Source organism: Tachypleus tridentatus, chromosome 7 (assembly GCF_004210375.1).
Source record: "Tachypleus tridentatus isolate NWPU-2018 chromosome 7, ASM421037v1, whole genome shotgun sequence".
Lineage (NCBI taxonomy): Eukaryota > Metazoa > Arthropoda > Merostomata > Xiphosura > Limulidae > Tachypleus > Tachypleus tridentatus.
Genome location: NC_134831.1, coordinates 372,840 through 395,259, shown reverse-complemented (window position 1 = coordinate 395,259; position 22,420 = coordinate 372,840). Strand labels below are relative to the sequence as shown.

Below are 22,420 nucleotides of genomic sequence, written 5' to 3'. Positions count from 1 at the left end.
ATTTGAAGATAAATAAATTTAGCATTCTTTTGTAATAATGTCAATAGACCTTCAGTGTCCACCACATATTTAAGTCTTATTGTGCTAGCTTCACATAACCTTAGAGTACATCATTTGTTATAATGTTACAGGCATTTCCTTTTAGCCATTATAACTGTATCACTTTCACATCTTCACCCACAAAGAGTTAACACACTTTCAAAAGGATATAAAAGTTATTATTATGTATTTTATTCCACAAGTTATTTAAGTTCATTACAAATGCCATTATATTCTTTCAACAAAGTTAGAAGAATAAATGAGCCACTGTCAAACCTGCAATTTCCTCAGGAATGTATATTTCATAAATGACTAGAGCAACATGTGGAAGACAGCATTTAAAAAAAAAAAAATTATGATATATCATTCACACATGTCGTGAATAATATTTTTTTCAAAATCTGTACATAAACTTTAAAGATGCCATAACTGAAACAAAACAGGTTTTTATTAAAACATATTTAATCAAAGCCCATTAACTTAATGCATCCTTTTGAACATGGCACACATAGTAAAAACCTGTCTATAGAACATAAGCCAAAATCCATTACTATATCCAGTTTCCAAAAATAGTTCAATATCTATTAAAAACAAACCACAACACTTTACTTACAGTTAACATATAGACAGCCTGTGGTATTACCTCCAAAACCCACTCAGAATAAGCTACAATCAGTAAATCACTAACTGTAGCTCACAAACAAAGTAGCCTATTAGAGGCAGGCCATAGTCATTTATCCTTTAGTACCAAGCCCATGACTACGTATAAACCACATGTAGGCTACAATCAGTCAGTCATGACTACTGAGCACTGACCAACAGCCTGTCCATAACATGTAACTCTCACCTTTATGACCAATTTTTACATCACCAACCATACTGTCATAACTCATAACTTACACTTGAAAATAATCAATACTCAGATTCTACAACAGAAACACCATTCACAACTTTGACTCTGGTATAAACAAGTGTTGCACATGTGAAATGTTTCATTCAATGTAGTGTCATTGGGCTTTTTCACCTTTGGAAACAACACGAACTGCTCATGTAGTGAACCTTGCAGCATTTTGTAGTTGCAATTCAAAATCCTGTCTCCAGATCACCACAGTCTCTAAATTAATATAAAAAGATGGTTATTAAAGTAATTATACCTCAACAAAGCTTCTTTTTTTGAAGTTAATTACAAACATCTCTGTCGTACATCAACAGACACAAGGCATATTCTCTGTTGCATTTCAAATGAACAATAATACGTACTAGCATGTAACGTACCAACTGAGTGACAACTACTTATCTGTATTAGTACATACACATACTACTGTATCTACTTGTAATATTCACATTTAAAAACTAATTTAGACATCAACCTTTAGTAATGTGCATACTAGTGGCACAGTAACATACAGGTAGAAAGCTTCCCACACTATTTTCAAAAATTATTTAAAAACTATATTTTGATTACTTTATACCACTTTCAAGTCACATAAAAATATTTAATGACTGTTAGTCTTAATACAAAAAAAAGGAATATAAAACTTTGGATGAACAGAAAAGAAAACACTAAATATTTATTGTTACTGAGTTACATTCAAGCCCTAAATGAAAGTAAAAATAAGTAGAAATCATCTGAGATACTTTCACATGCAGTGAAAGTCTAAAATTTTAACAAAATACGAATCCTCAACTGGTTTCAGCCACATTTCCCTTAGAGCAGTGTTTCTTAACCATTTTTGGGTCATTGACCCCTTTGAAAATCTACTTTGAGAGCTATAAACAGCCTCAGAAAAATGCACATCAACACATATACACAGACATACATATAAAATAATGGAGGAAAAAAATCATTTTTTTCCCCTGGTTCCCAGACTACCAGAAAGCCCTTCCATGCACCCCCCCAGGAGTCCCTGTGAACCACCAGTTAAGACCCCCGTTCCTTAAAATAATATTAGTTGACTGATATGATTTGTTTTACTATTATATAATAATGCCTTCTGAAATATTCAAAAACATTACACTTTCAATACTATATATTTTCATTTGATGCAATGTTCGTTTAGGTATTTTTTCTCATATTATCTCAATTTATATTTCTTACAGAAAAAATAATAAATTTTCACCACTATAAGCCTACAATTTTAAGCTATGATGCAGTTTATTACAGCTGAACAAATAACTTATTTAATTCACTAATCATCAATCACAATTCTAATTAAATCAACTAAGGTCACAAAAATAACCAACTACTTAAAATTAGTGTTCCTGGTTATTCAAAATACACAAGCAAACAAACTATTACCATTATGATTTCACCCTATTTTTATTATTATTAATCCAGGTTGTTAAGCCTAACTGATTGAAGTTATGATTCACACCAATGATCAGATTATTGAAATTAGTATTTCTGATTATTTCTTCTATCCAAGTCTCATGTGAGAATAATCAAATAGCAAACTGCATTAAGTGACCAACTCTAGTCCTCATACATCTTTTATGTCTACAGTGTTATATTATTACTAACTGACCAACTCTAGTCTTCATACATCTTCTATGTCTACAGTGTTAAATTATTACTAACTGACCAACTCTAGTCTTCATACATCTTCTATGTCTACAGTGTTAAATTATTACTAATTGACCAACTCTAGTCCTCATACGTCTTATGTCCACAGTGTTAAATTGTAACTAACTGACCAACTCTAGTCCTTGTACATCTTTTATATCCACAGTATTAAGTTATTACTCAAACCCACCATGAAAACCTCCAAACATGTTGTACCAAACTCTTTTTCCTTTTGCTTTCTTTTTGGCTCCAAATGGTAAAATTATACAAGTACAGGTACTCCATGATTATAGGAAAGACATTTGAAGTAAAAATGTATTCTAAAGACAGCTTATATGGGTATTAAAACTAATTAAAATAAAATACAAAACAACATTTCAACCTTCTTAGGTCATTTTCAGGTTAAAATAACTTAAGAAGATCAAAATGTTGTTCTGTACTTTATTTTAATTAAAGCTTTAATACCCATACCAGCCACCTTTAGAATACATAAGTGCAGGTATGTCTCATGTAGAATGGTTTACCAATAAATGTTACATTATAGAAATCTGTCACAAAAGGAAGTTGACCAGTAATTAAATACAGTTTTATCTTTTCTTTTTTTTAATGATGTACAAACACATTTCACTGTTGGTGAGTAATCAATGACTTATACAACTTGACTTTTAAAACTCAAAACCCTTTTTACTCTTGAACCAAGATCAATAATCCTCATTGTATTCAAAACAAAAGGTTTAATTGAAACTGTATCAATACCAGAATTCAACACTGAAAATATTCCACTCTCAGGACTTTTCTAGAAGATAGGTAACAAAGATGAATTTAGTTTATTTAAAAAAAAACAGCATTGGTACAAATGTCATGGCAACTTTGGTAAATGTTTTAGAAACTGAAAAAGTCAACAAATACTAAAACCATAAATATTTACTGCTCAATTAAATGAATCTTTATATTTGCATTATTTAAATGTTAAACTAATTTTTCCAAAAGAGCTCTTATTCTGAAGACTTTGTACAAATTTTGTGACAAAACTCATTTTGACACTGGGTTGACCTAAAAAAATCTAATACTTCTTTATATGTAGAGCAGAAATATATTCACTTAAGAATACTGTGGTTTTCAATTAAAAAATACAACCAACCACAAAATAAGTGAATTAACCAGTACATAGGTAACAATTATTTAATGAACTGACCACAGAATTTATGAAACTTAGAACTTTTGTTTACTGTTAAATGCTTGATCAATTTAAAGTATTTGTAAAAACAAAAGAAAAAAAAATATTGATTTTAAATGATGCCAGTTGAAGTTGTAAGTGATAAATATATAGTTGTGGGAAGACTACATGATCAAGTAGAAACATGGGACCTTCTACATTTTAATACTGTACAATCACATTAACTATTAATTAAACTAGCTTCTTACAATATTTTTCTGTAAAAGAAAGATCTGTATAAAGTTTTAAGAGAACTCTGGTTCATCATAAATGTTTTTGTATCTTTTCATTTCATTGCATAAACAAAACCACAGTATGAAACATGTACTATGACTTCATATTTTTGCTTGACTGCTGTCAGGTTTTATTTTTCATTTATTAATGTCCTAGAGTGCTATAACTTTCAGCAACCCTATATAATAAAAAAATAGAAACAAAAGGAACGTGAAATTATTTTTAAGCTTTCTTTTTTTTTCTTCTGTTTATCAGATATAATTTTCCAAATGTTTTATTCAATCCTATATTCTCGTTATTAAACAGATACTGGTAGGTCATAGGTCACAATTCATCATTTATTGTCTTCATTTTATTTTCCTCTTCTGACTTTTTCTTAGCCTTCTTTTTCTTCTTCTTATCCTTAGTTTCATCTTCTTTTCTTTCTTTTTTTGTTTCCTTATCAGCATCTTCACTTTCTTTCTTTGACACAAAAACTTCATCTAAGCAACCTACAAGGTCAGTAACAAAAGAAAATACTTTACAATTTATCAGTACCTAAACTTTATATATCCCATAAGGTTTACTACTTACACAATATTATATAGCTGTTTTTCATGACTTTAGCTTCAAATAACCACATACATTTTTTTTAAATTATTGTGCTGTATTTATAACAAATAATTCAATCCCTTTATATTTTTCTTACTCAGAAATATTAATGTGTAAATAGTGTTTATGAAATATCTATTACACCAATTTGACTTTGACCTACAAAAGTCAGGTTTAGAAATTTGTATATAGTACCCTGTAGTTCAGTGTTGGTACATATCCATCCATTTACTCTTGAGATATTCTGTTCATAATATTAAGGCAGACAGGAACAAACCACTATGGCCTACTCTGCTAAGCAGTGAAGGCATTAAGGAAATAAAACGAAAACAGTAAGTGCACTTATGTTTGGTATTTTGCACTTTAATGATGGATGTAAACCATATTTATGTTGACAAGATGTCAAAAGATTTAATGTCAGATGTTTGATTAAATATAACACTTCTTGTTAACAGCATATTTACAACAGAATCATACAAGTTCCAACCATTGACAGATCAGATAAGCAAATGGGTCTCTGAAATGCTGAATGAAAAAGGTAATATAATCAACATTTTTTGAGCACTGCAGAACCATAATTTATAACTTACCATTATCACCTTTTCTCAAAGCTCTGTTGACACACAAGTACTGTCTTAAAGGAACATCCTGGTGATGAAAATACCAATTTTCAATGTCTCCTTCATGTTTTTCAATGAGACTTTCACACTGAAGAAAAAAAAACAACAGAGAAATAATAAATTATCATACATAATTTACAAGCAATTCATTTTACATTTTTTTAATGTAATTACTATTTCAAATAAAACTAACTGGAAGCTATTTTGTAGCTTTTCCCCTTTGTTTATCAATTTTCCAGCAATTATACTGAACCTCATTTTATATAAAATGTAATTATTCTCTTAGTTTGTATGTTAGAAACATGGATTACAAATCACTTATGAAGCCACAGTTTCTATAAATTAAAATTAACCATGGAAGATGAAGGCTTCAAACCAGTACTCTGGTATTCATAAAAACATATGAACCATTTTTTGTCTTGATAGATTATGTTGTTGTTTATTGAATTTTGTATGAAGCTAATTAAGTAATAACTGTGCTAGCCATCCATAATTTTGAAGTGATATATCAAAGGGAAGCCAAGTAGTCAACACCACTTAACTCCAACTTATGGAATACTCTAAGCCAATGGTTCCCAACCAGTGGTGCGAGATAGCGTTCCAGGGGGTGCGAAATAACATTTCCAAATGTTTTGTTTTTGTTTATATATCATTAAAAACAAATTATAAAAATTTGTTTTGGCCACCTTCACCTTTATTCTTAAATAAATAATTACTGTGAGGGATGTGAGAACATATTAAAAGTTTTTAGGGGAGCAGGGCATAAAAAAGGTTGGGAACCACTGCTCTAAGCTATTAGAAACTTGAATCTACAGTCGAGCATGTTGTAGATGAAGTGGTAAATTAAACCTACTCTCAGACAGGTAAATTAAAGATTCTACATTCACAAATTTCATTCCTTCAGAGTATATGAAAGACTTAATAGTTGTCATGTGTCATTTTGCGAACTTAAAAATATATTATTTGGTAAAAAGATACTTTAAAAATATTTTTCTTTTTCCTGTATTTATTTTCAATTTCTATGTTCAAAGTGATAGCTCATTATCATTGTATTTTTTATGTCCAAATTTGGATGTTTTCATCTTTTTCAAAAGCTATATAATTAAAGTCTAGGCCCTATAATGGTAATAAAATAAATCAATTACGATTTGGTATACAAGGGTGCACACCCATCACTTTATCATCTTAATACACGAAGACCCTCTCAACCTGTGCAACTGACAGCCAAAGAAGAAGATTGTTTGTAAACTGTCTGTCACATCTGTTTCTGTCCAAAAGTACTTGAGAATTATCTATAAGCAACTGAATATTCTTTATATCAAAAGTTTCTAGTTTATTATCTGCTTGTTGCCAGTTTCAGTTGAGAACACAACTGTTACTTTTATCACAGCTCAGGAGGGATCACCAGGTTTTTCCAAACATGTTTATTCTGAATACTTGTGCAAAGCCATACATTGACCATCTGTATTGACCTTCTTTAATTTTTAAACAGATAAAGCAGATGGAAGCCAGCTAGTCCACTGCACCCACTCCCAACTCTTGGACTACTTTAATTCAACAGTGAAATTTGACCATGACCATTATAATATACACACAGCCTCAAATGTGTGGGATGTGATATTGCAGCAATGGAATATGAAACATGGACCCTCAAATCCAGTTTGGCAATCTAATCACTAGTCTATGCCCAGCCTCCATGACATTAGACCCAGTATGCCACTTGAAAGTACTGTAATTCACATTTTATCAAATGTAAATCCCACTTTAACAGGCTCATCTTTATTTAAAGTTGAGTGAGTATACAGCCAAAAATAACGTAAACAGCAAAGGTATCCAACCGATGAAACAGTATTCTAATCAATATAGTTTAAACATTATACTTAATCAGATACTCTCTTTATCAGGTATATATTTTTATTTTTGATCTGTATAGGTAGCTTGCATTGATCAGATGTTAGTTTTATCCAAATAGACATATATATTTTTTTTTTATATATATATATATATATATATTGAGCATGTCACTACCTTTCACATGTTACAACTGAGCATACCACATTCTGTCACATATTACAACTCAGCTTGACACCTCCTGGCAAATGTAATAAGAACTTTTTGAGTGAAAGGAAAATTTACATTTTTACCCATATTTGTTATTATTGTATTAGTGGAAGTATGATGAAATTGGACAGTCTGTTATCCTCAGACTAAGAGTGAAAAACTATATTAGTTAGAATATTATTGGCTATCAGAAAATTTGAAACTTATCAGATAGAGATTTATTAAAATCTTTATGCTTTGGGCTGTGACCTACTTGCCCCAAACAAGCCCTGTATTGTTAAAATACATAAAATATACTGAAGAACAAGATCAAACCCATCTAGAGAACCATCATAAGTCAAGTTATGTTTTAATGGTTTTAAACTTATATATTAAATGTACCATTAGTCATACAACTGTTTATTTCAGAGTTTTGCAAAACAAAACTTTAATTTTGAAAAGGCCCACAGGAAACACACCTAGACAACAGTATCTACTACAAACTCTTGTTGGATTGAATAGTGAGATTTGATCATACCATAGCACATCCAAAATCACAAATAGTTAAGCCTGTTTTGTAACAGGCTACAGAACACTAATCTCTGAATTCATAGTTTGAGCAAACTAATCATCAGGCCATGCCCAACCTCTATTCATATACAACTGTCATATTATAATAAAAATGTATCTCAGAAAGGGTGGTATGGGTATTAACACTTTTATTGATAAGCAGAGAACAATGTTTCAACCTTCCTAGGTCATCTTCAAGTTAACAATGGATAGTTTTCATAGTTTGGTGAGGTTAACCTGAAGATGACTTAGGAAGGTCAAAACATTGTTCTCTGCTTGTCAATAAAAGTGTTAATACCCATACTAACTGTACTGAGATACAAATTCTCCTAATTACAATATCACAATTTTGTATTTTTCTGTTGCAACATTGTTGGATTACCTGAGTTTTTAGTTGTGACACTTCAGCAGATGGTTTGTCCCATAAGTCATATGGAATTCCAAGATCTACCTTTACTCCTTTGTCACTGTACAAATAAGTTAAAAAACACATTATTTTAAATTATGCAAAAATATTTAAAATTTAAATAATAAATGGAACTGTTTAATTTAAAGTAAGCTGTCAGATGTACTAACCCAGAGAAAAAGCAAATGTGTAAAAATGTTTTTTTTTTTTATGTATTAGAAACATAGTAACCCACACAGAGAAACATAGTAACCCACACTGAAGTTCTACTGAGTCATCTACTTTTTATCACAGTAATTATTAAGTCATTACACAGATATATACATAAAAATGTTTCTCAGAACAGCTGGTAGTGGTATTAACACTTTTATTGATTAAATCATTACACAGATACATATATAAAAATGTATCTCCGAATGGCTGGTATGGGTATTAACACTTTTACTGATTAAACCATTACACTATATATATGGTGAAAGTTTTTCCACAGTGTTATGAGACAAAAACTAATACAATTTATTACAGTATCTGTGACAAAGATATAAAATTTGAGAGAAGGTTAACCAGTCTAGATATGTTGTAGACTGGTACTCTCAATGTATTGAAAATAACGACATAATTCAAAATAACCAGAAAGTGGTCCGAAGCTTGGGAAACCCTCACCCTATTCCATTATACCTATAAAAATGGCTGCAGAGATTTAATTAAGATTGAAATTCATTTTGTCAAAACACAGCTGTCACCTTGTATAAATAGAACTATACACTGAAGAGTAATTATTCCAATCTCCAAAAAAATCATTTAATATTGTGTTATAATACACAGTCTTGCAGTGGATTAACCAAGTAACTTAGATCTCAGAATTTCAGCTATACTAAGTTATGGTTAGTATATTAAATTAACTAGAAACTGAGTCTTATAGCACTCAAAACCTGCAAGCTAAGTTATCAAGCTTTCTCTCTCATATATTTACTTTAAAACTCCTAAGTGTATTCCCATCAGTATTTTATGATACATTAACCAATGAATAAAAACAAACTACTGGTACACAAAAAATAAAGTCACATAGAGCATGAAGGAAGTTTTAGTTGCCCAGGTTTTTCAACGCAACACTAAAACAGTCTAAAGATTAATGTTTGTATTGTTCTCAATAAATATTATCATGTTTATTTTTAAACCTTCATAAAACTATACAGCCACAAGGTGGAATAAATAAACATAGCTATAAATGTGAGTTAGCAAGGAGAACACATTTACATAGCAATTTTCTAAACAGAGGCTTCTATCTCCATATTCCTTAGTAACTTCAGCCAGATTCAAATGCCTGAATCATACTTGATGAAAGTTACTACTAAAATCTAAACAAACAAACTTCTTCAACAGTGTCTAATGGGGAAAATTTTCAACTAGGTACAATCATTAATTATCTAAAATCAAAAAGCTCCACTTCCAATGCAAAATGTTATCCACCTCCATGACAAATTAATATTGTTCTTTCTATGTGCTTATACCATCATCATTGAAGTGTTATACACATAGCATTATCCCGATAACAAATTGTAGTATCAAACTTTGCTCAAGTTCACTTTTCACATCTTTGTGCAATATGGAAATAAAAACACAAACACATTATACAGTCTTGAAGAAAGAAGTCATTATAACTTACAATATTACACTTACACAAGATCATGCAACACTTTGAATGTAGTACTCATTCCTTTAGCAAAGCGGGTACTATCTTCCCTCTCCTTGTGAATATTGTAATCCAAAAGTTTGTCACAGATTCCATCAAGTGAGTCAAGAAGTCTTAGCTCTCTGTATAACAAGAAAAATATAGAAAACAAATGTTTTGCTGCAACAATATATATACATTAATTCAATAATAGTGAAACACTTTAACTGGTATACACTCTGATAGTATTTTAAGATATACAATGTTGTATATGTTGAATTTGTTAGAAGGTTCGTACAAATTCAACATGAAAAATCAACTGTAAGTTGACAGGTTGGAAAACAGATATAATTATTTAATTTTATACAGCAAAAGCCTTTAATAACCATACCAGAAACTGGCTATTAACCCTTTTCTGTGTTGTGCCATAGAATCTACATCATGCACTAACCATTCTCCCCTATATCCCTTCACAAATCTATTTTCCTCAGATGTATATACAGAATGCATCCCAAGAAAACCTCCAAACTTTCTAGTGGTCACATGTTGTGCAGACCAATAGTTTCCCACCTACTTCCAGTTCCAATCCAAAATTTCACAGACAGCTTTGTACAATAATAACTTGTTAAACTACTTTTCTAGTATATTATCAAACAATATACTTCAATAGCATTATTTCAAAACATGTCCTTTACAGACATACTGTGTCCTGCCTGAAATCTCTCTGTAAAATGATGGCTGGAATAAACTGGTGTCGACCACATAGCAAAATCAGGTGATGTCGTAATAATGTACTTTCACAGAAGTTTTCCAATAAGTCCTACAGATTCTCTGACATTCACTGTTTAACTTCTGCAGTCGTGTATCACTGTTTAACTTCTGCAGTCATATATCACTGTTTAACTGTGATGATAATAATAATAAAAAAGGATTCCCCCCTGTTTTCACATGTATCAGAACAGTGGATGTTTGTTTGAGAAACTCCAATACTTATCCCAAATACATTTAGAAAAAGAGATGCCTGTAAAAGGTGCCCTGTGTGTACATGTGGCAAGATGAATATATCACTTAGTTCAGAGAACAGGCATGAAAACCTTATATAAGCAATTTTGAATGCTACTAAAAGATTAGTCAATAATACATCACAAGATAAAGGATTCTAATGTGAAATCATAAATAACCTGTTTTAGGGATTCCATACTCAAGAAAAACACAAAATTATAACAAAACTGACAACAAAAAACAGTTATAAATTAGAAATAAATGCTTCTGATGTTGTAAATGAGACAAACTTAACGTACCATTCTAACAGCTTTGAATTTTAATGCATGTAAAAAATTTTCTGAAGTGTTATAAGAATCACCTGATTTAAATTTAAAATATTTAACATTAAAAAATTAAAAACATAAACATCAGAACAAAATGAAAGACATTCACTAATTAAATGGTTTATCATTAACTTACAATTATGATATATGAAGATAGGAAACTGTATATTAGCTAATACACAGTGAACTAAATAATGAACAAATAACATTTTTACAATAACGTTAATTATATGTACATGAAAAATGTACTTGGATCATTTAATTGTATTATAATATTTTATTGTGAAAACAAATTAAAAACTCAAAGCAGTAACCCACCATAAAATCTTGTAAGTAGTAACCAGAACTCTGGTTAAACCAAAACAAGATACTGTTTTAATGCAAGCAATAATATGCATGCATTCTATTTAACATGGAACAGAAGACGTTATAATTTTCCAAGATTAGCTATTCTCATCCAGTACTGCCCTCTTTATACAATCCTTTTTCTTCACATATGCTCAAAACCTTTGGCTCCCCCTATTGGAATAAAATGATTCCAAAATATCTGTTATACACATCATTGTGCTTCACTTCTCCATCAACAGGAGTGAAACATGCATAACATATCTACTGAACTGTCACTATGAAGACATAAGCAACAGGGGAAAGGAAGTACCTATAAGAAATACATTTTCAGTTCAGGAAAATTATAGCTCCAATATGGTATTTATCTCCACTCACAACTCACAAAGCTAGCTAGAATCCCAAGTTGGACTGGAAGTGGGACCAGTGCAAGTGAAAAACAGAAGTAACCTCCAAAAGCATCTCAAGGATACCCCTAGAAATGGGAGAAAAGGGTCAGATTCAAAAATCAGATGAGGAAAACTGCACCACTTCTGAACAAGGCGTACTCTCTGCTCATCTATGAAATATGATGTAGATAAGGGCAGAGAAAGAGAGAACCACATCCAAGTGTAAGAGAACTGTGGCAGGATAGTGATCCAAACTATGAATTGCATATGGAACTTAATCCTACATAGTATAAAAGAGGGCAAATTAATGGATGTGTACCTAGATGTAGAGTGGCCAGGGCATGATGGATTGTACACAAGTCAACTACATTGAAAACCTATGCTACTGGGAATCCATATCCACATGAGTGTAGGATGAGGAAAATACTGTCTTCTCCTCAAGTAATCACTTTAACTCTTGAGCATAACATGTGATACCTCAGATCAACCAATCCAGCAACCTAACATCTGATACTGAAAGAATGTCTACAAAATAAAAATTAACTCCCCCAACAGCAAAACCGACTGGAACCATCTAATAAGCAATAACATCCTTGACATAAGATGCAATAAAGGATAGCAAAAAGGACAGAACTGGAAGAATTCCCCTCAACTCCACTGTGACCCACAACACAGATAAGGTGTGATCAAGGCAGGAATATATACAACCATAAACATGTGTGAGAACTTATGCTGATTGGTTCTATGCAAAATCCAACACCCAGCCACAGAATACTGACATACATATGGGAGTAAAATGAGGGCTCCCAATCAAAAGAAGAACTGCAATTTGATGTCTCCCTCCTTTATGATTGTGTAACACAATGGAAGATATAACATCCTCTATACCCACAGAAGAACACCACCCTACTCTACACTAAATGGTTATAGCATTCAGGAGAATGCATCCACGTGCAATGGCTTGGAACTGGAAAGTATTAAGGGCTCCCATACTACAGACGAAGAAAGGGAGGTAAAAATGCATTCAATAGTGTGGAGAAACTTCATCACCTGAGGAAGAGCAATGGGTGATCACTCACAAAACCCTATCATGAAAAGCAGACCATACCAATTTATTCAATACAAGGCATGGCAAGGATGGACAACTACCCCTTCTGTTAACCTTTGCAATCCATGGGTGGTAGGGTCCAGAACAAACAATTTTAAGAAACAAGTACATTGTAAGATTATTCAACTACATGCATTCTTGTGAGACATCCCATCTCAATGGTGTGTATTGCAAAGCCAATTGAAGTTAAAGCACAAATCAACATGGGTGTAAAGTGCAGATTTCTAACTGAAGAATGCCTGGTCAGGCATCACTCACCACACAATTGAATCCATATAAATAAGGAATGTAGCAATGGACGAAAGGAAAAGAAAATAGGAATACAAACTTACCAAGTCAAAATCACACCAAAACTTGTAAGAAGAATCACAAGTGGAAGACAAAAACCCAGTAAAGAAGAAACCACACAGTCGGTAAATAATGGAAAATTAACATATTATGTGCAGTCCACATGCCCAACTGTAGAATTTCCTCCAATGACCAACAAAAATGAGAAGCAAGGGAAAAGACGAGATGTTTAATCTGATGAGAAGACACACTGAACAAAGTTTGGTAGGAGGAATAAGCCATTTGAATTAAATATTGAACCCTACTGATGATGGGGGAGAGATTATGAAAATAAAAATACTTTTGAGAGATAAAAAGTCAGGAACAAGTACCATGGATGGAAGCCAAGCAAGACCGAACACAGAAGTCTATCCAGACTGTGATGATGGCAGTGATGAGTAATAGAAGGAAGAAATATATGTGTGAAAAGGATGGCTTACCCTCCCTAGATGCAAAGGTCTTTGGGAGGATGTTGTTGTTTTTTAATTAAGCACAAAGCTACACAAGGGGCTATCTGTGCTCTGCCCACCACAGGTGTCGAAACCTGGTTTTTAGCTTTGTAAGTCCACAGACATACTGCTGAGCCACTGGGGGGCTCTTTGGGAGGAAGGAATAATACAGATAAAAGAGAAGATAGGTACGGTGATAAAGTATGGATGAAATGACAATGGCAAAAAATTCAAATCATCGATGTCTACAGGTTAAGAGGAAAAGGAAATATGTCTTAAGGGAAAGGTGAAACATGGAGCATGAGAAATGAAGGACCACATTAAGATCCTACTCTAGAAGACTAAGCTGTCTGGCAGGATGACAAATCTGGAAGGAATGCATTAACATGGTAATGCAAAAAGTCAAAGGTAATGAGAAAAACAAAAGGTATGATATAAGGCAGCCCAATGACATGAGAGTGAGGAGATCAAAGACCCCCAGTCAAAAAAACTTGAAAGAAATTCGATCACATGATCAACAGTAGATCAATCAGTGTGGAATCCCTGAGTTACAAACAAACTGTGGAACACTTTCTATCTGCACCAATATACCTCCAAAGAAAGACCTATGGAATGAACTAAAATAAATGCTACAAAATGAGAAGAACCTGTTCCTCTTGCCAACAATCATATAAATCCCAGGCATGGAGATAAAAGATGTAGAACTGGTGACTGACATTGAAAAAGAAGGAAGGAAAGCAGGGAAAGGAGAACTGGAAGGAAAAGTTTCGGTTCTTGTAATCATGGAAATCATAGTTGAACTGGCCAATAAGGAGTGATCAGAATGACTTGGCACAGAGTGGTATGGATAAGTAATCAGATAGGAGGATAAACATAAAATAATTTGTGGGACCACTCTTGGTTGAAGACATTGACATTATTTTCCAAAAGCAGTAAAACCTCACAAGCAGAAAGTGAGGGAGTTGAAAGGGTATGGTGAGCTGACAATTCCATGGTACAAAGTTGTAGAGAAGAAGGCTGGGTCTGACTGAGATAAGTGCTGAAAAAGACATATAAACATAGAAGATATGAAGGAACTGATGAATATGCTGTCCAATTCAAGTTCATAATAAGCCAGAAGAAGCCAATCATCCACATCATGGAGCAAAGTCTGAAGATAGAGGTTGAGCTAAGTAACATACAATATTCCTGTGAAGAAACATTGATAAATCTCCTTCTGGGTCTCCTGCATCTGAGACTTGTGATACAGCACTAGTCACAGATGTAACCTCTGAAGTGGTAGCATGAATCCATATATCAAGAAGAGTCAACCAAAATCTAAATTATAAATAAAATTGGAACTGCAATAAATTGGAATTAAATTAAACAGTCTAAATAAGCTTGGAAGTAATGTAACTGAAAAACCACTTTGTAAGTATGCTAAAGCTTAATTAAACAAAGAAACACATTTGAGCATAAGCTTTGCCAATTGAGAAGTAATAGTTCAGTACAGGCATACAGAGGGAGCCATATGCATCTTGTGAGTGTGTTATGATCCTACTGGTGGTGAAGTGACACATGATAATTTCAATAGGAGGGAGCAGAAGGCTTGTGGCATGTATAAGGAAAAAAGTTTACTTATAAAGAGCAGCACTGGACAAGAATAACTAATCTTGTGAAAGAAAGTGAACACCATATTGCAATTACTTAATCTTTGTAAAATATACACATTTGTGATAATTATTTGCCTACTTTTCATTAAAATTACTTTCTTACAGAAATAAGCAATAGTCTTGTTTAAATGTTGATAAATGAAAAATAATTCCATTAAAAAATGTAAAAAAATACTTATTTTTCCCATACTTCAAGTATAACATACTTCTTTTAAGTTTATTAAAAACTTTGTTATGAGTAGCAACATCATCTTTAATTGTTTTATAACATTCACAAAGATGTGTTTTTAAATACAGTATCAAATATCGGCTTAGTTTGTGTACCAGTAGCAATCTGAACTGTAGAAACTTATTAAAAAAAACAACTATTGTGTGGACGTAATAAACACTAAGATGAAAACATTTTATATCAGATATAAAATATTACAGCTAATATGTAATGAGAAACATTTATATGAATATGATTATTAATTAATGTTTCCATAATTCAACATTCGTGAGCTCCAAGTCAAAATTATAAACAATAAGACAGCTGTAGAAAATTATTTCTTCTGACATGAGGAGTGGAAAAATAAAACAACCTGTTTAACACACAACATGATATAGAGCATTATATACACCATCTTTAATCCTTTTAAAATGACTTAGATCCTTAAAAACTGCTTCCAAATTAAAATGTTCTAGAATGTAGAAATGTAATTTCAATTAATTTAACAGTTAAACATAAATGAAGCTAGTGTGTGCATTTCTAAAGATGAAAAAAAGGAAAACCAAAGAAATTAAATTTAAAATAAATGTCCTCCAAAACTGCTTTCAGACAAAAATGATGAAACAATATTCCTATTTGAAGAGCAGCAACTTCCCTTATTTTTACTTTTACCAACTTCTTCACTCATTACTGAAAACATGTAACCATAAAAGTATACAAATCTAAATAGAAACAATACCCCTCTCTCTGGCTCAAAATTATATGAAATATAAAGCTAGGCTATACATGATCCAACCATCCATAGAACTTCTAACCAGTAACACGAGCAGATACTCACGACACTTTGTATTTAGTTTTCTTTCTCGCAGAATCATCTAGTTCATAGCCTGTTTCAATGACATCATGCGACTTTCCAGTTTCTTGTAAACGATTTTCCAGTTCCAGAACTAAATACTTGCATACTGGAAAACAAAATATTCAGTAGTATTTCATTTCTAACTTCTACTATTAGATTATAACATCATTCCAACTCTTCAACTATAATAACCACATGTATTACTATATAATTTCATACATAATGCAAAGTAACTACAACAATAACATGCCATTTTCATTTCTATCAACAAAGGTATTAAACAAATCCTTACTGCATGTAAATAGTTTTTACACAAGCTATCAAACTTTATAAATGTTAACAAAGTTGCCAAGGCAACATATATGATAAAGGCAAAGAGTGCTCTTTGAATATATAGCAAGGAGTTTGTATAATTAATACATAAGCTAACTGTTGTTCTTGGTTTTAAGATTTTAGAACACCAGAGCATAAAAAAACAAGATGTCTAAATACATGCTTTTCAACCTACTAAAACAACCAACCATAACATTAAAACCAATATATTATATAATAAAAACTTTTAACTTGTTCAGTGTAATCTATATGTTAAGATAAGCAATATGAAAAAAACTTAACATATTTTAGCATATCATTACCTATCTGAAACTCATAACTGATAAACTTAGGGAACTTTGAAGGAGAATACCCTTCCTTTAGGTGGTAAGTTCCAAACATGCAAATAGTTAATGTCACACTTTTCATGGCTAAAGCATGGATCATATGCTGTGTTCCATGTGTGTAATCACGGCTGTGCATGTGTTCATGGCAGTGAAAGAGTTAAAACAAGTCAAACAAACTAAACAATCATTAGACAAATCATATCTCTTACAAAACTTAAAATGCATTAAACTTCATACTCATGTTTGCATTCATAGTTTTTCATTCTATTTCCTAAATAAATCACCAATACATAGCTATTCAAAGGCTCTAGAAGGCCTGTGGTCAGCCTTTTGACCAGACCTATGCCTGCAATTATATAATATTTAGCTTAAGCAGCTATGTTTTGTATATATAATAACAAATGTTTTAAATAGTACAGTTTATATAAAAGTTATAGATACATTAAAAAATTACCCATGTTATGAACATAGAATTACAAAAATAGATATTGAAAATTGCTGTTAATAACTTATTTACACTTTTCTCATTTCTTAGGTTTTCTCTTTGTTTCCTTTTAAATAATTGCTCAATATAGAACAAAGGGGGAAGGTGAAATTCATAGTCAATAACTACAGAAATATTTGTCTACAAAAAATATTGGATGACTTACGAAATCAGTGACATGTAAGATAAACCACAAGTGTGGTCTTTTGACTCTTAAATTTATTAATTTCAAAAAAACCATTATTTATTCAATTTCTTTTGTATATACATATAAAATGTTGATATTTTGTCATGTATTATTTTTTCACTCACACTTAGTTTCAAGTCCTACTTCACATATACTATAAATTCATATGTTATCAAATTAAATGAAAACTGCAATTTCACTATGGATGCCTTCTTAAAATTCTACTAAGATTACTTTGGCAGTTATAAAGATGCTTTCTGATAATATCTTTTCTGGATATAATTATATATTTTTTCAAAAATTATATTATACAAGTAAACACAGTTTCACTACCAGTTAGATGTTTTTTTCACTTTTAAACATGCAGATGTAAAAATACAAAAATACCTTCACAACTATTTGGATATTTCACTCCATAAAGCTCTTCTTCTACAGGAACTTCTTTATTTCCTGATTCATTGCTTCTTACATAAAATGGTATTAAATAAAGTAGAGTGAAGAACAAAACATTTAATATCAATTTCATCTTTCTCTGAATCTGTTTGAGGTAAAATTCCTTCAACAAGGCCCTATAAGTAAACATTCACATGTAAAAATAATATGCAGTAGTTTGACACAGTAAAATTTTAATTTAAATGTGTTTTTTCAGGTAACAAACCAAAAATAATAAAACAACTCTTATTATAAATAAGACTCAAACTTTTCTAAAAATGTATATAATTATGAATGTTATTAATAATTTATCAAGAAACCAAGTATGCTTTGCCACTTAGTTAATATATGATTCCATAGAATATATTAAACTTTAGTTTCCTTACTCATTCGAGTTCTTGGACGTAGTACTTTTGCTGAACGAATACTAATAATATTCCAGAAAACACACGTTTGTTTACAACTCACAAGTAGAAAAAAACTTAGGCTCTTGGCATTAATTTATTAAAATACTAAATATTGTGTTTACCTTTAATTTTAAATTATGGCTCTTAATCAAGGTAAAATGAAATTTAAAAAAAAACAACTAAAATATATACTATGTATAATCTATTACCTAGTGATATAAATTACATATGATCCTCAAATCCGACAAGTCAGTACGAATACCAGTGCGAAACAAACACAACGCTATAGTGCAGAACAACTGATGTGTAAGTTAGCTTATAAAATAATCTTCACCACAAAAATTTGAATACAAATTTCTTTATATTATTGACTGTATCATTTGAACAACGAAAGTACAAACTTAATGCAACGTGGAAGTTTCCCTATGGATAATCTTCGATTACGTTACTCACTACACACCTAAACTTATGTTATTGTTCCCATCAATTAGTTCACCTATCGCCTGAATCGTAAAACTCTTTCAGTCTCGCTTTTATTTATTCGTGCAAAACCAAGTTTCAAAACTTCAGCTGCTTGTATATGAATTTTTTCCCAATGTTCTGCAAACCCTTAATTTAAAACCGTGAAATGATAATGTATAGTAGCTAAGCCCCACAAAAAATGTTAATTCATATTCAAAATAACATAAAACCCATATTGAAAAAAAAATTGTCAATAGAATTCAAGAGGTTTACCGGAACGTTAGCGGTAATTCTAAAATCCCATGAGCAAAAGAAAAGATGAATATAATACACTGCTAACCAAAATCTTAAGGAATGGAATGGAGGGCTATCTGCGCTAGCCGTCCCTAATTTAGCAGTGTAAGGTTAGAGGAAAGGCAGCTAGTCACCACCAACTCTTGGGCTACTCTTTTACCAACGAAAAGTGGGATTGACCGTAACTTTATAACGCCCCCACGGCTGGGAGGGCGAGCATGTTTGGCGCGACTCGGGATCGAACCCGCGACCCTCAGATTACGAAGCGCACGCCTTAACGCGCTAGGCCATGCCAGGCCCTTCCAAAATCTTAAGGCTAATGAACATAAAGAAAAAATATGCATTTGGCGTTGTTAAACTCAACCACTTATTTGAGTAGAGCTTCGAAAGATGAAAATAAGAAAAGTGAAAATAAAAATAAAAAAATGTTTTAGCATTTAATAGGGAAAATGTGAACACTGTGAAATTAGCCTAAATACTAGTTGGTCAAAAGTTTAAGACCATATCAAAAACAAGTCCTAAACAGGGTAGGAAATGCCCAACATGTGGTCTCAGTAGTGAGTTGCATGGCCGTTATGGCGAATAACTTCAAAAATTCGCTTTGGCATGGTCGATATAAGCATTTGCAGAAGGCTGGCTGGAATGATATTCGAAGTGGTGAAGATGGCTTCACAAAGATCATGCACTGTTTGTAATTGACATCCAATTTTATAGACTTCCCTTGCCATCCACCCCCAAGCATTTTCAATGGGGTTCAGTTCGCGTGAACACGCTGGATGGTCCAAAAGAATCATGTTATTCGCCATGAAAAACTCCTTTGTCCTGCGGGCATTGTGGATTGCAGCATTGTCCTGCTGAAGGATTCAGTCATTTCAATACAAGCGAAAGCCTTCAGTCGATAAGAATGCTCTCTTCAACATGCCAATGTGACCAGCTGCTGTTTGACGCCCCTGTTTAACCTGAAGCTCTATTGTTCAATGGAAGGAGAAAGCACGCCAGATCATGACGGAACCTCCTCCACTGTGTCGTGTAGAAAATGTCTCCGGTGGGATATCCTTATCGTGCCAGTAAGGTTGGAAACCATCTGGACCATCGAGGTTAAATTTTTTCTCGTTAGAGAAGAAAACCTTCGTCCACGTTTTTACGTCTCATGTTTGGTGCTTTTCATACAAAGTTTAACCGAGCTGTTTTGGTGTGGACGGAGGCGTGGCCTTTGAAGACGTACTGTTTTTAAAGCCTTTCTCTCGTAGATGCCGTCTAATTGTTCTTAAGCTGCATTCTGCGTTCGTAAGGGCCTTAATCTTGTTCGACGATCGGCTGGTATCTTGTCGGACAACCCGTCGAATCCTCCTGCTCAATGCTGGAGAAATTTTCTTGGGCCGACCACTTGAAATTCTCGTTCCGTATCCCTTAGGATCTTTTAAGAAATTTGCAACAGCAATTTTACTACGCCCAATCTCTCCAGCGATGGCACGTTAAGAGAGACCTTGCTTTTGCAGCTCAACAATTCTTCCACGTTCAAACTCTGTAAAATTTTCGGCTTTTGCCATGTTTTTACCCAATGTAACGCAAGAGATGTCAGTGGGAGACGTTGACAACGCTAATGCTTGAACACAAATGACTAAATTTCCTTACGTGGCTTCCGATTAACGCTTCGTTTCAGTATGGTCTTAAACTTTTGACCAGCTGGTATTTAGGCTAATTTCATAGTGCTCACATTTTCCCTATTAAATGCTAAAAAAGTAATTAATTTTTTTCCCTTTTCTTATTTTCATCTTTCAAAGCTCTACTCAAATAAGTGGTTGAGTCTAACAACGCCAAATGCATATTTTTTCTTTATGTTCATTGGTCTTAAGATTTTGGCCAGCAGTGAAAATCATCCAAACTATATCTGCTATATCTAGTGGCGGGCCTGATATGGCCATGTGGCTTAAGGCGTTCGACTCGTCATCTGAGGGTCGCGGGTTCGAATCCTCGTTGCACCAAACATGCTCGTCCTTTCAGCCGTGGGGGCGTTATAATGTGACAGTCAATCCCACTATTAATTGGTAAAAAATAGCCCAAGAGTTGGCGATGGGTGATGATGACTAACTGCCTTCCATCAAACCTTACACTGCTAAATTAGGGACGGCTAGCGCAGATAGCCCTCGTGTAGCTTTGCGCGTAATCCAAAAAAAATCTAGTATCGACGAGGTATTTCGCTAAATAATATTTACAGAGATATTCATGTCGGCTTGGATACCACACATATGGCTATGGTCTAGATTCCACGAACATCATCAATATTTATGAACCACAACTATTAAAGTCTGGACCAAATTAAGTAAGTGAGTCGTAATGGTAATTAGTTTAGTTTTAGTTAGATCATTCACAAATAAGCCTTTCAAAGTAACAATCGACAACACGACATTATTTATTTTATTTTTGATTTTTATAGTCAGTCGTTTAATTATTATTTAAAATAATTGTATTGTTATATAAAAGAATTGGCGAAACAATAGGCTAGTTTTTTGTTCTCACAGTAGATGAAACGTTCTCACTATATGCGTAAGAAAACGATATTAGCAATTTTTAGAAATCCATGAGTGAAAACAAAATAAAATGCGTAAGATACTAGAGGGTGGTAAATCTGTTAACTAAACAAACTTGTCAACAACAGTAACAAACAGGTTTATTATTGTCGCCATGTTCTATAATATATATTCACTTTTAAGGCTAAAACTTACACTTCACGTTAACAGCTGACTATCAGTGTTATATATAGCTGCTCTGCTTCACTTTCTTTCACATACAAATGTATACGAAAACTTCTAAAAACTTTTGAGTAAAGTTTCCAAACATCAATTCATGTAGTAATTATACTGTAATTTCAGTTTGCAAAT

At 32.6% G+C, this 22,420-nt stretch overlaps 1 protein-coding gene across 1 annotated transcript; it reads right to left on the bottom strand.

The window, feature by feature from the left end:
• Positions 1 to 209: 209 nt before the first annotated feature.
• On the bottom strand, positions 210 to 19,275 carry CNPYb (FGF signaling regulator protein canopy b). The gene is made up of 7 exons (XM_076509872.1): positions 18,992 to 19,275; positions 18,331 to 18,512; positions 16,596 to 16,719; positions 9,960 to 10,094; positions 8,256 to 8,340; positions 5,234 to 5,351; positions 210 to 4,543 (listed from the first exon to the last, which is right to left on the bottom strand). Exons 2-7 carry the CDS (start codon positions 18,467 to 18,469, stop codon positions 4,377 to 4,379), a joined length of 768 nt encoding a protein of 255 aa, XP_076365987.1. The 5' UTR covers positions 18,470 to 18,512; positions 18,992 to 19,275; the 3' UTR covers positions 210 to 4,376.
• Positions 19,276 to 22,420: the final 3,145 nt, after the last annotated feature.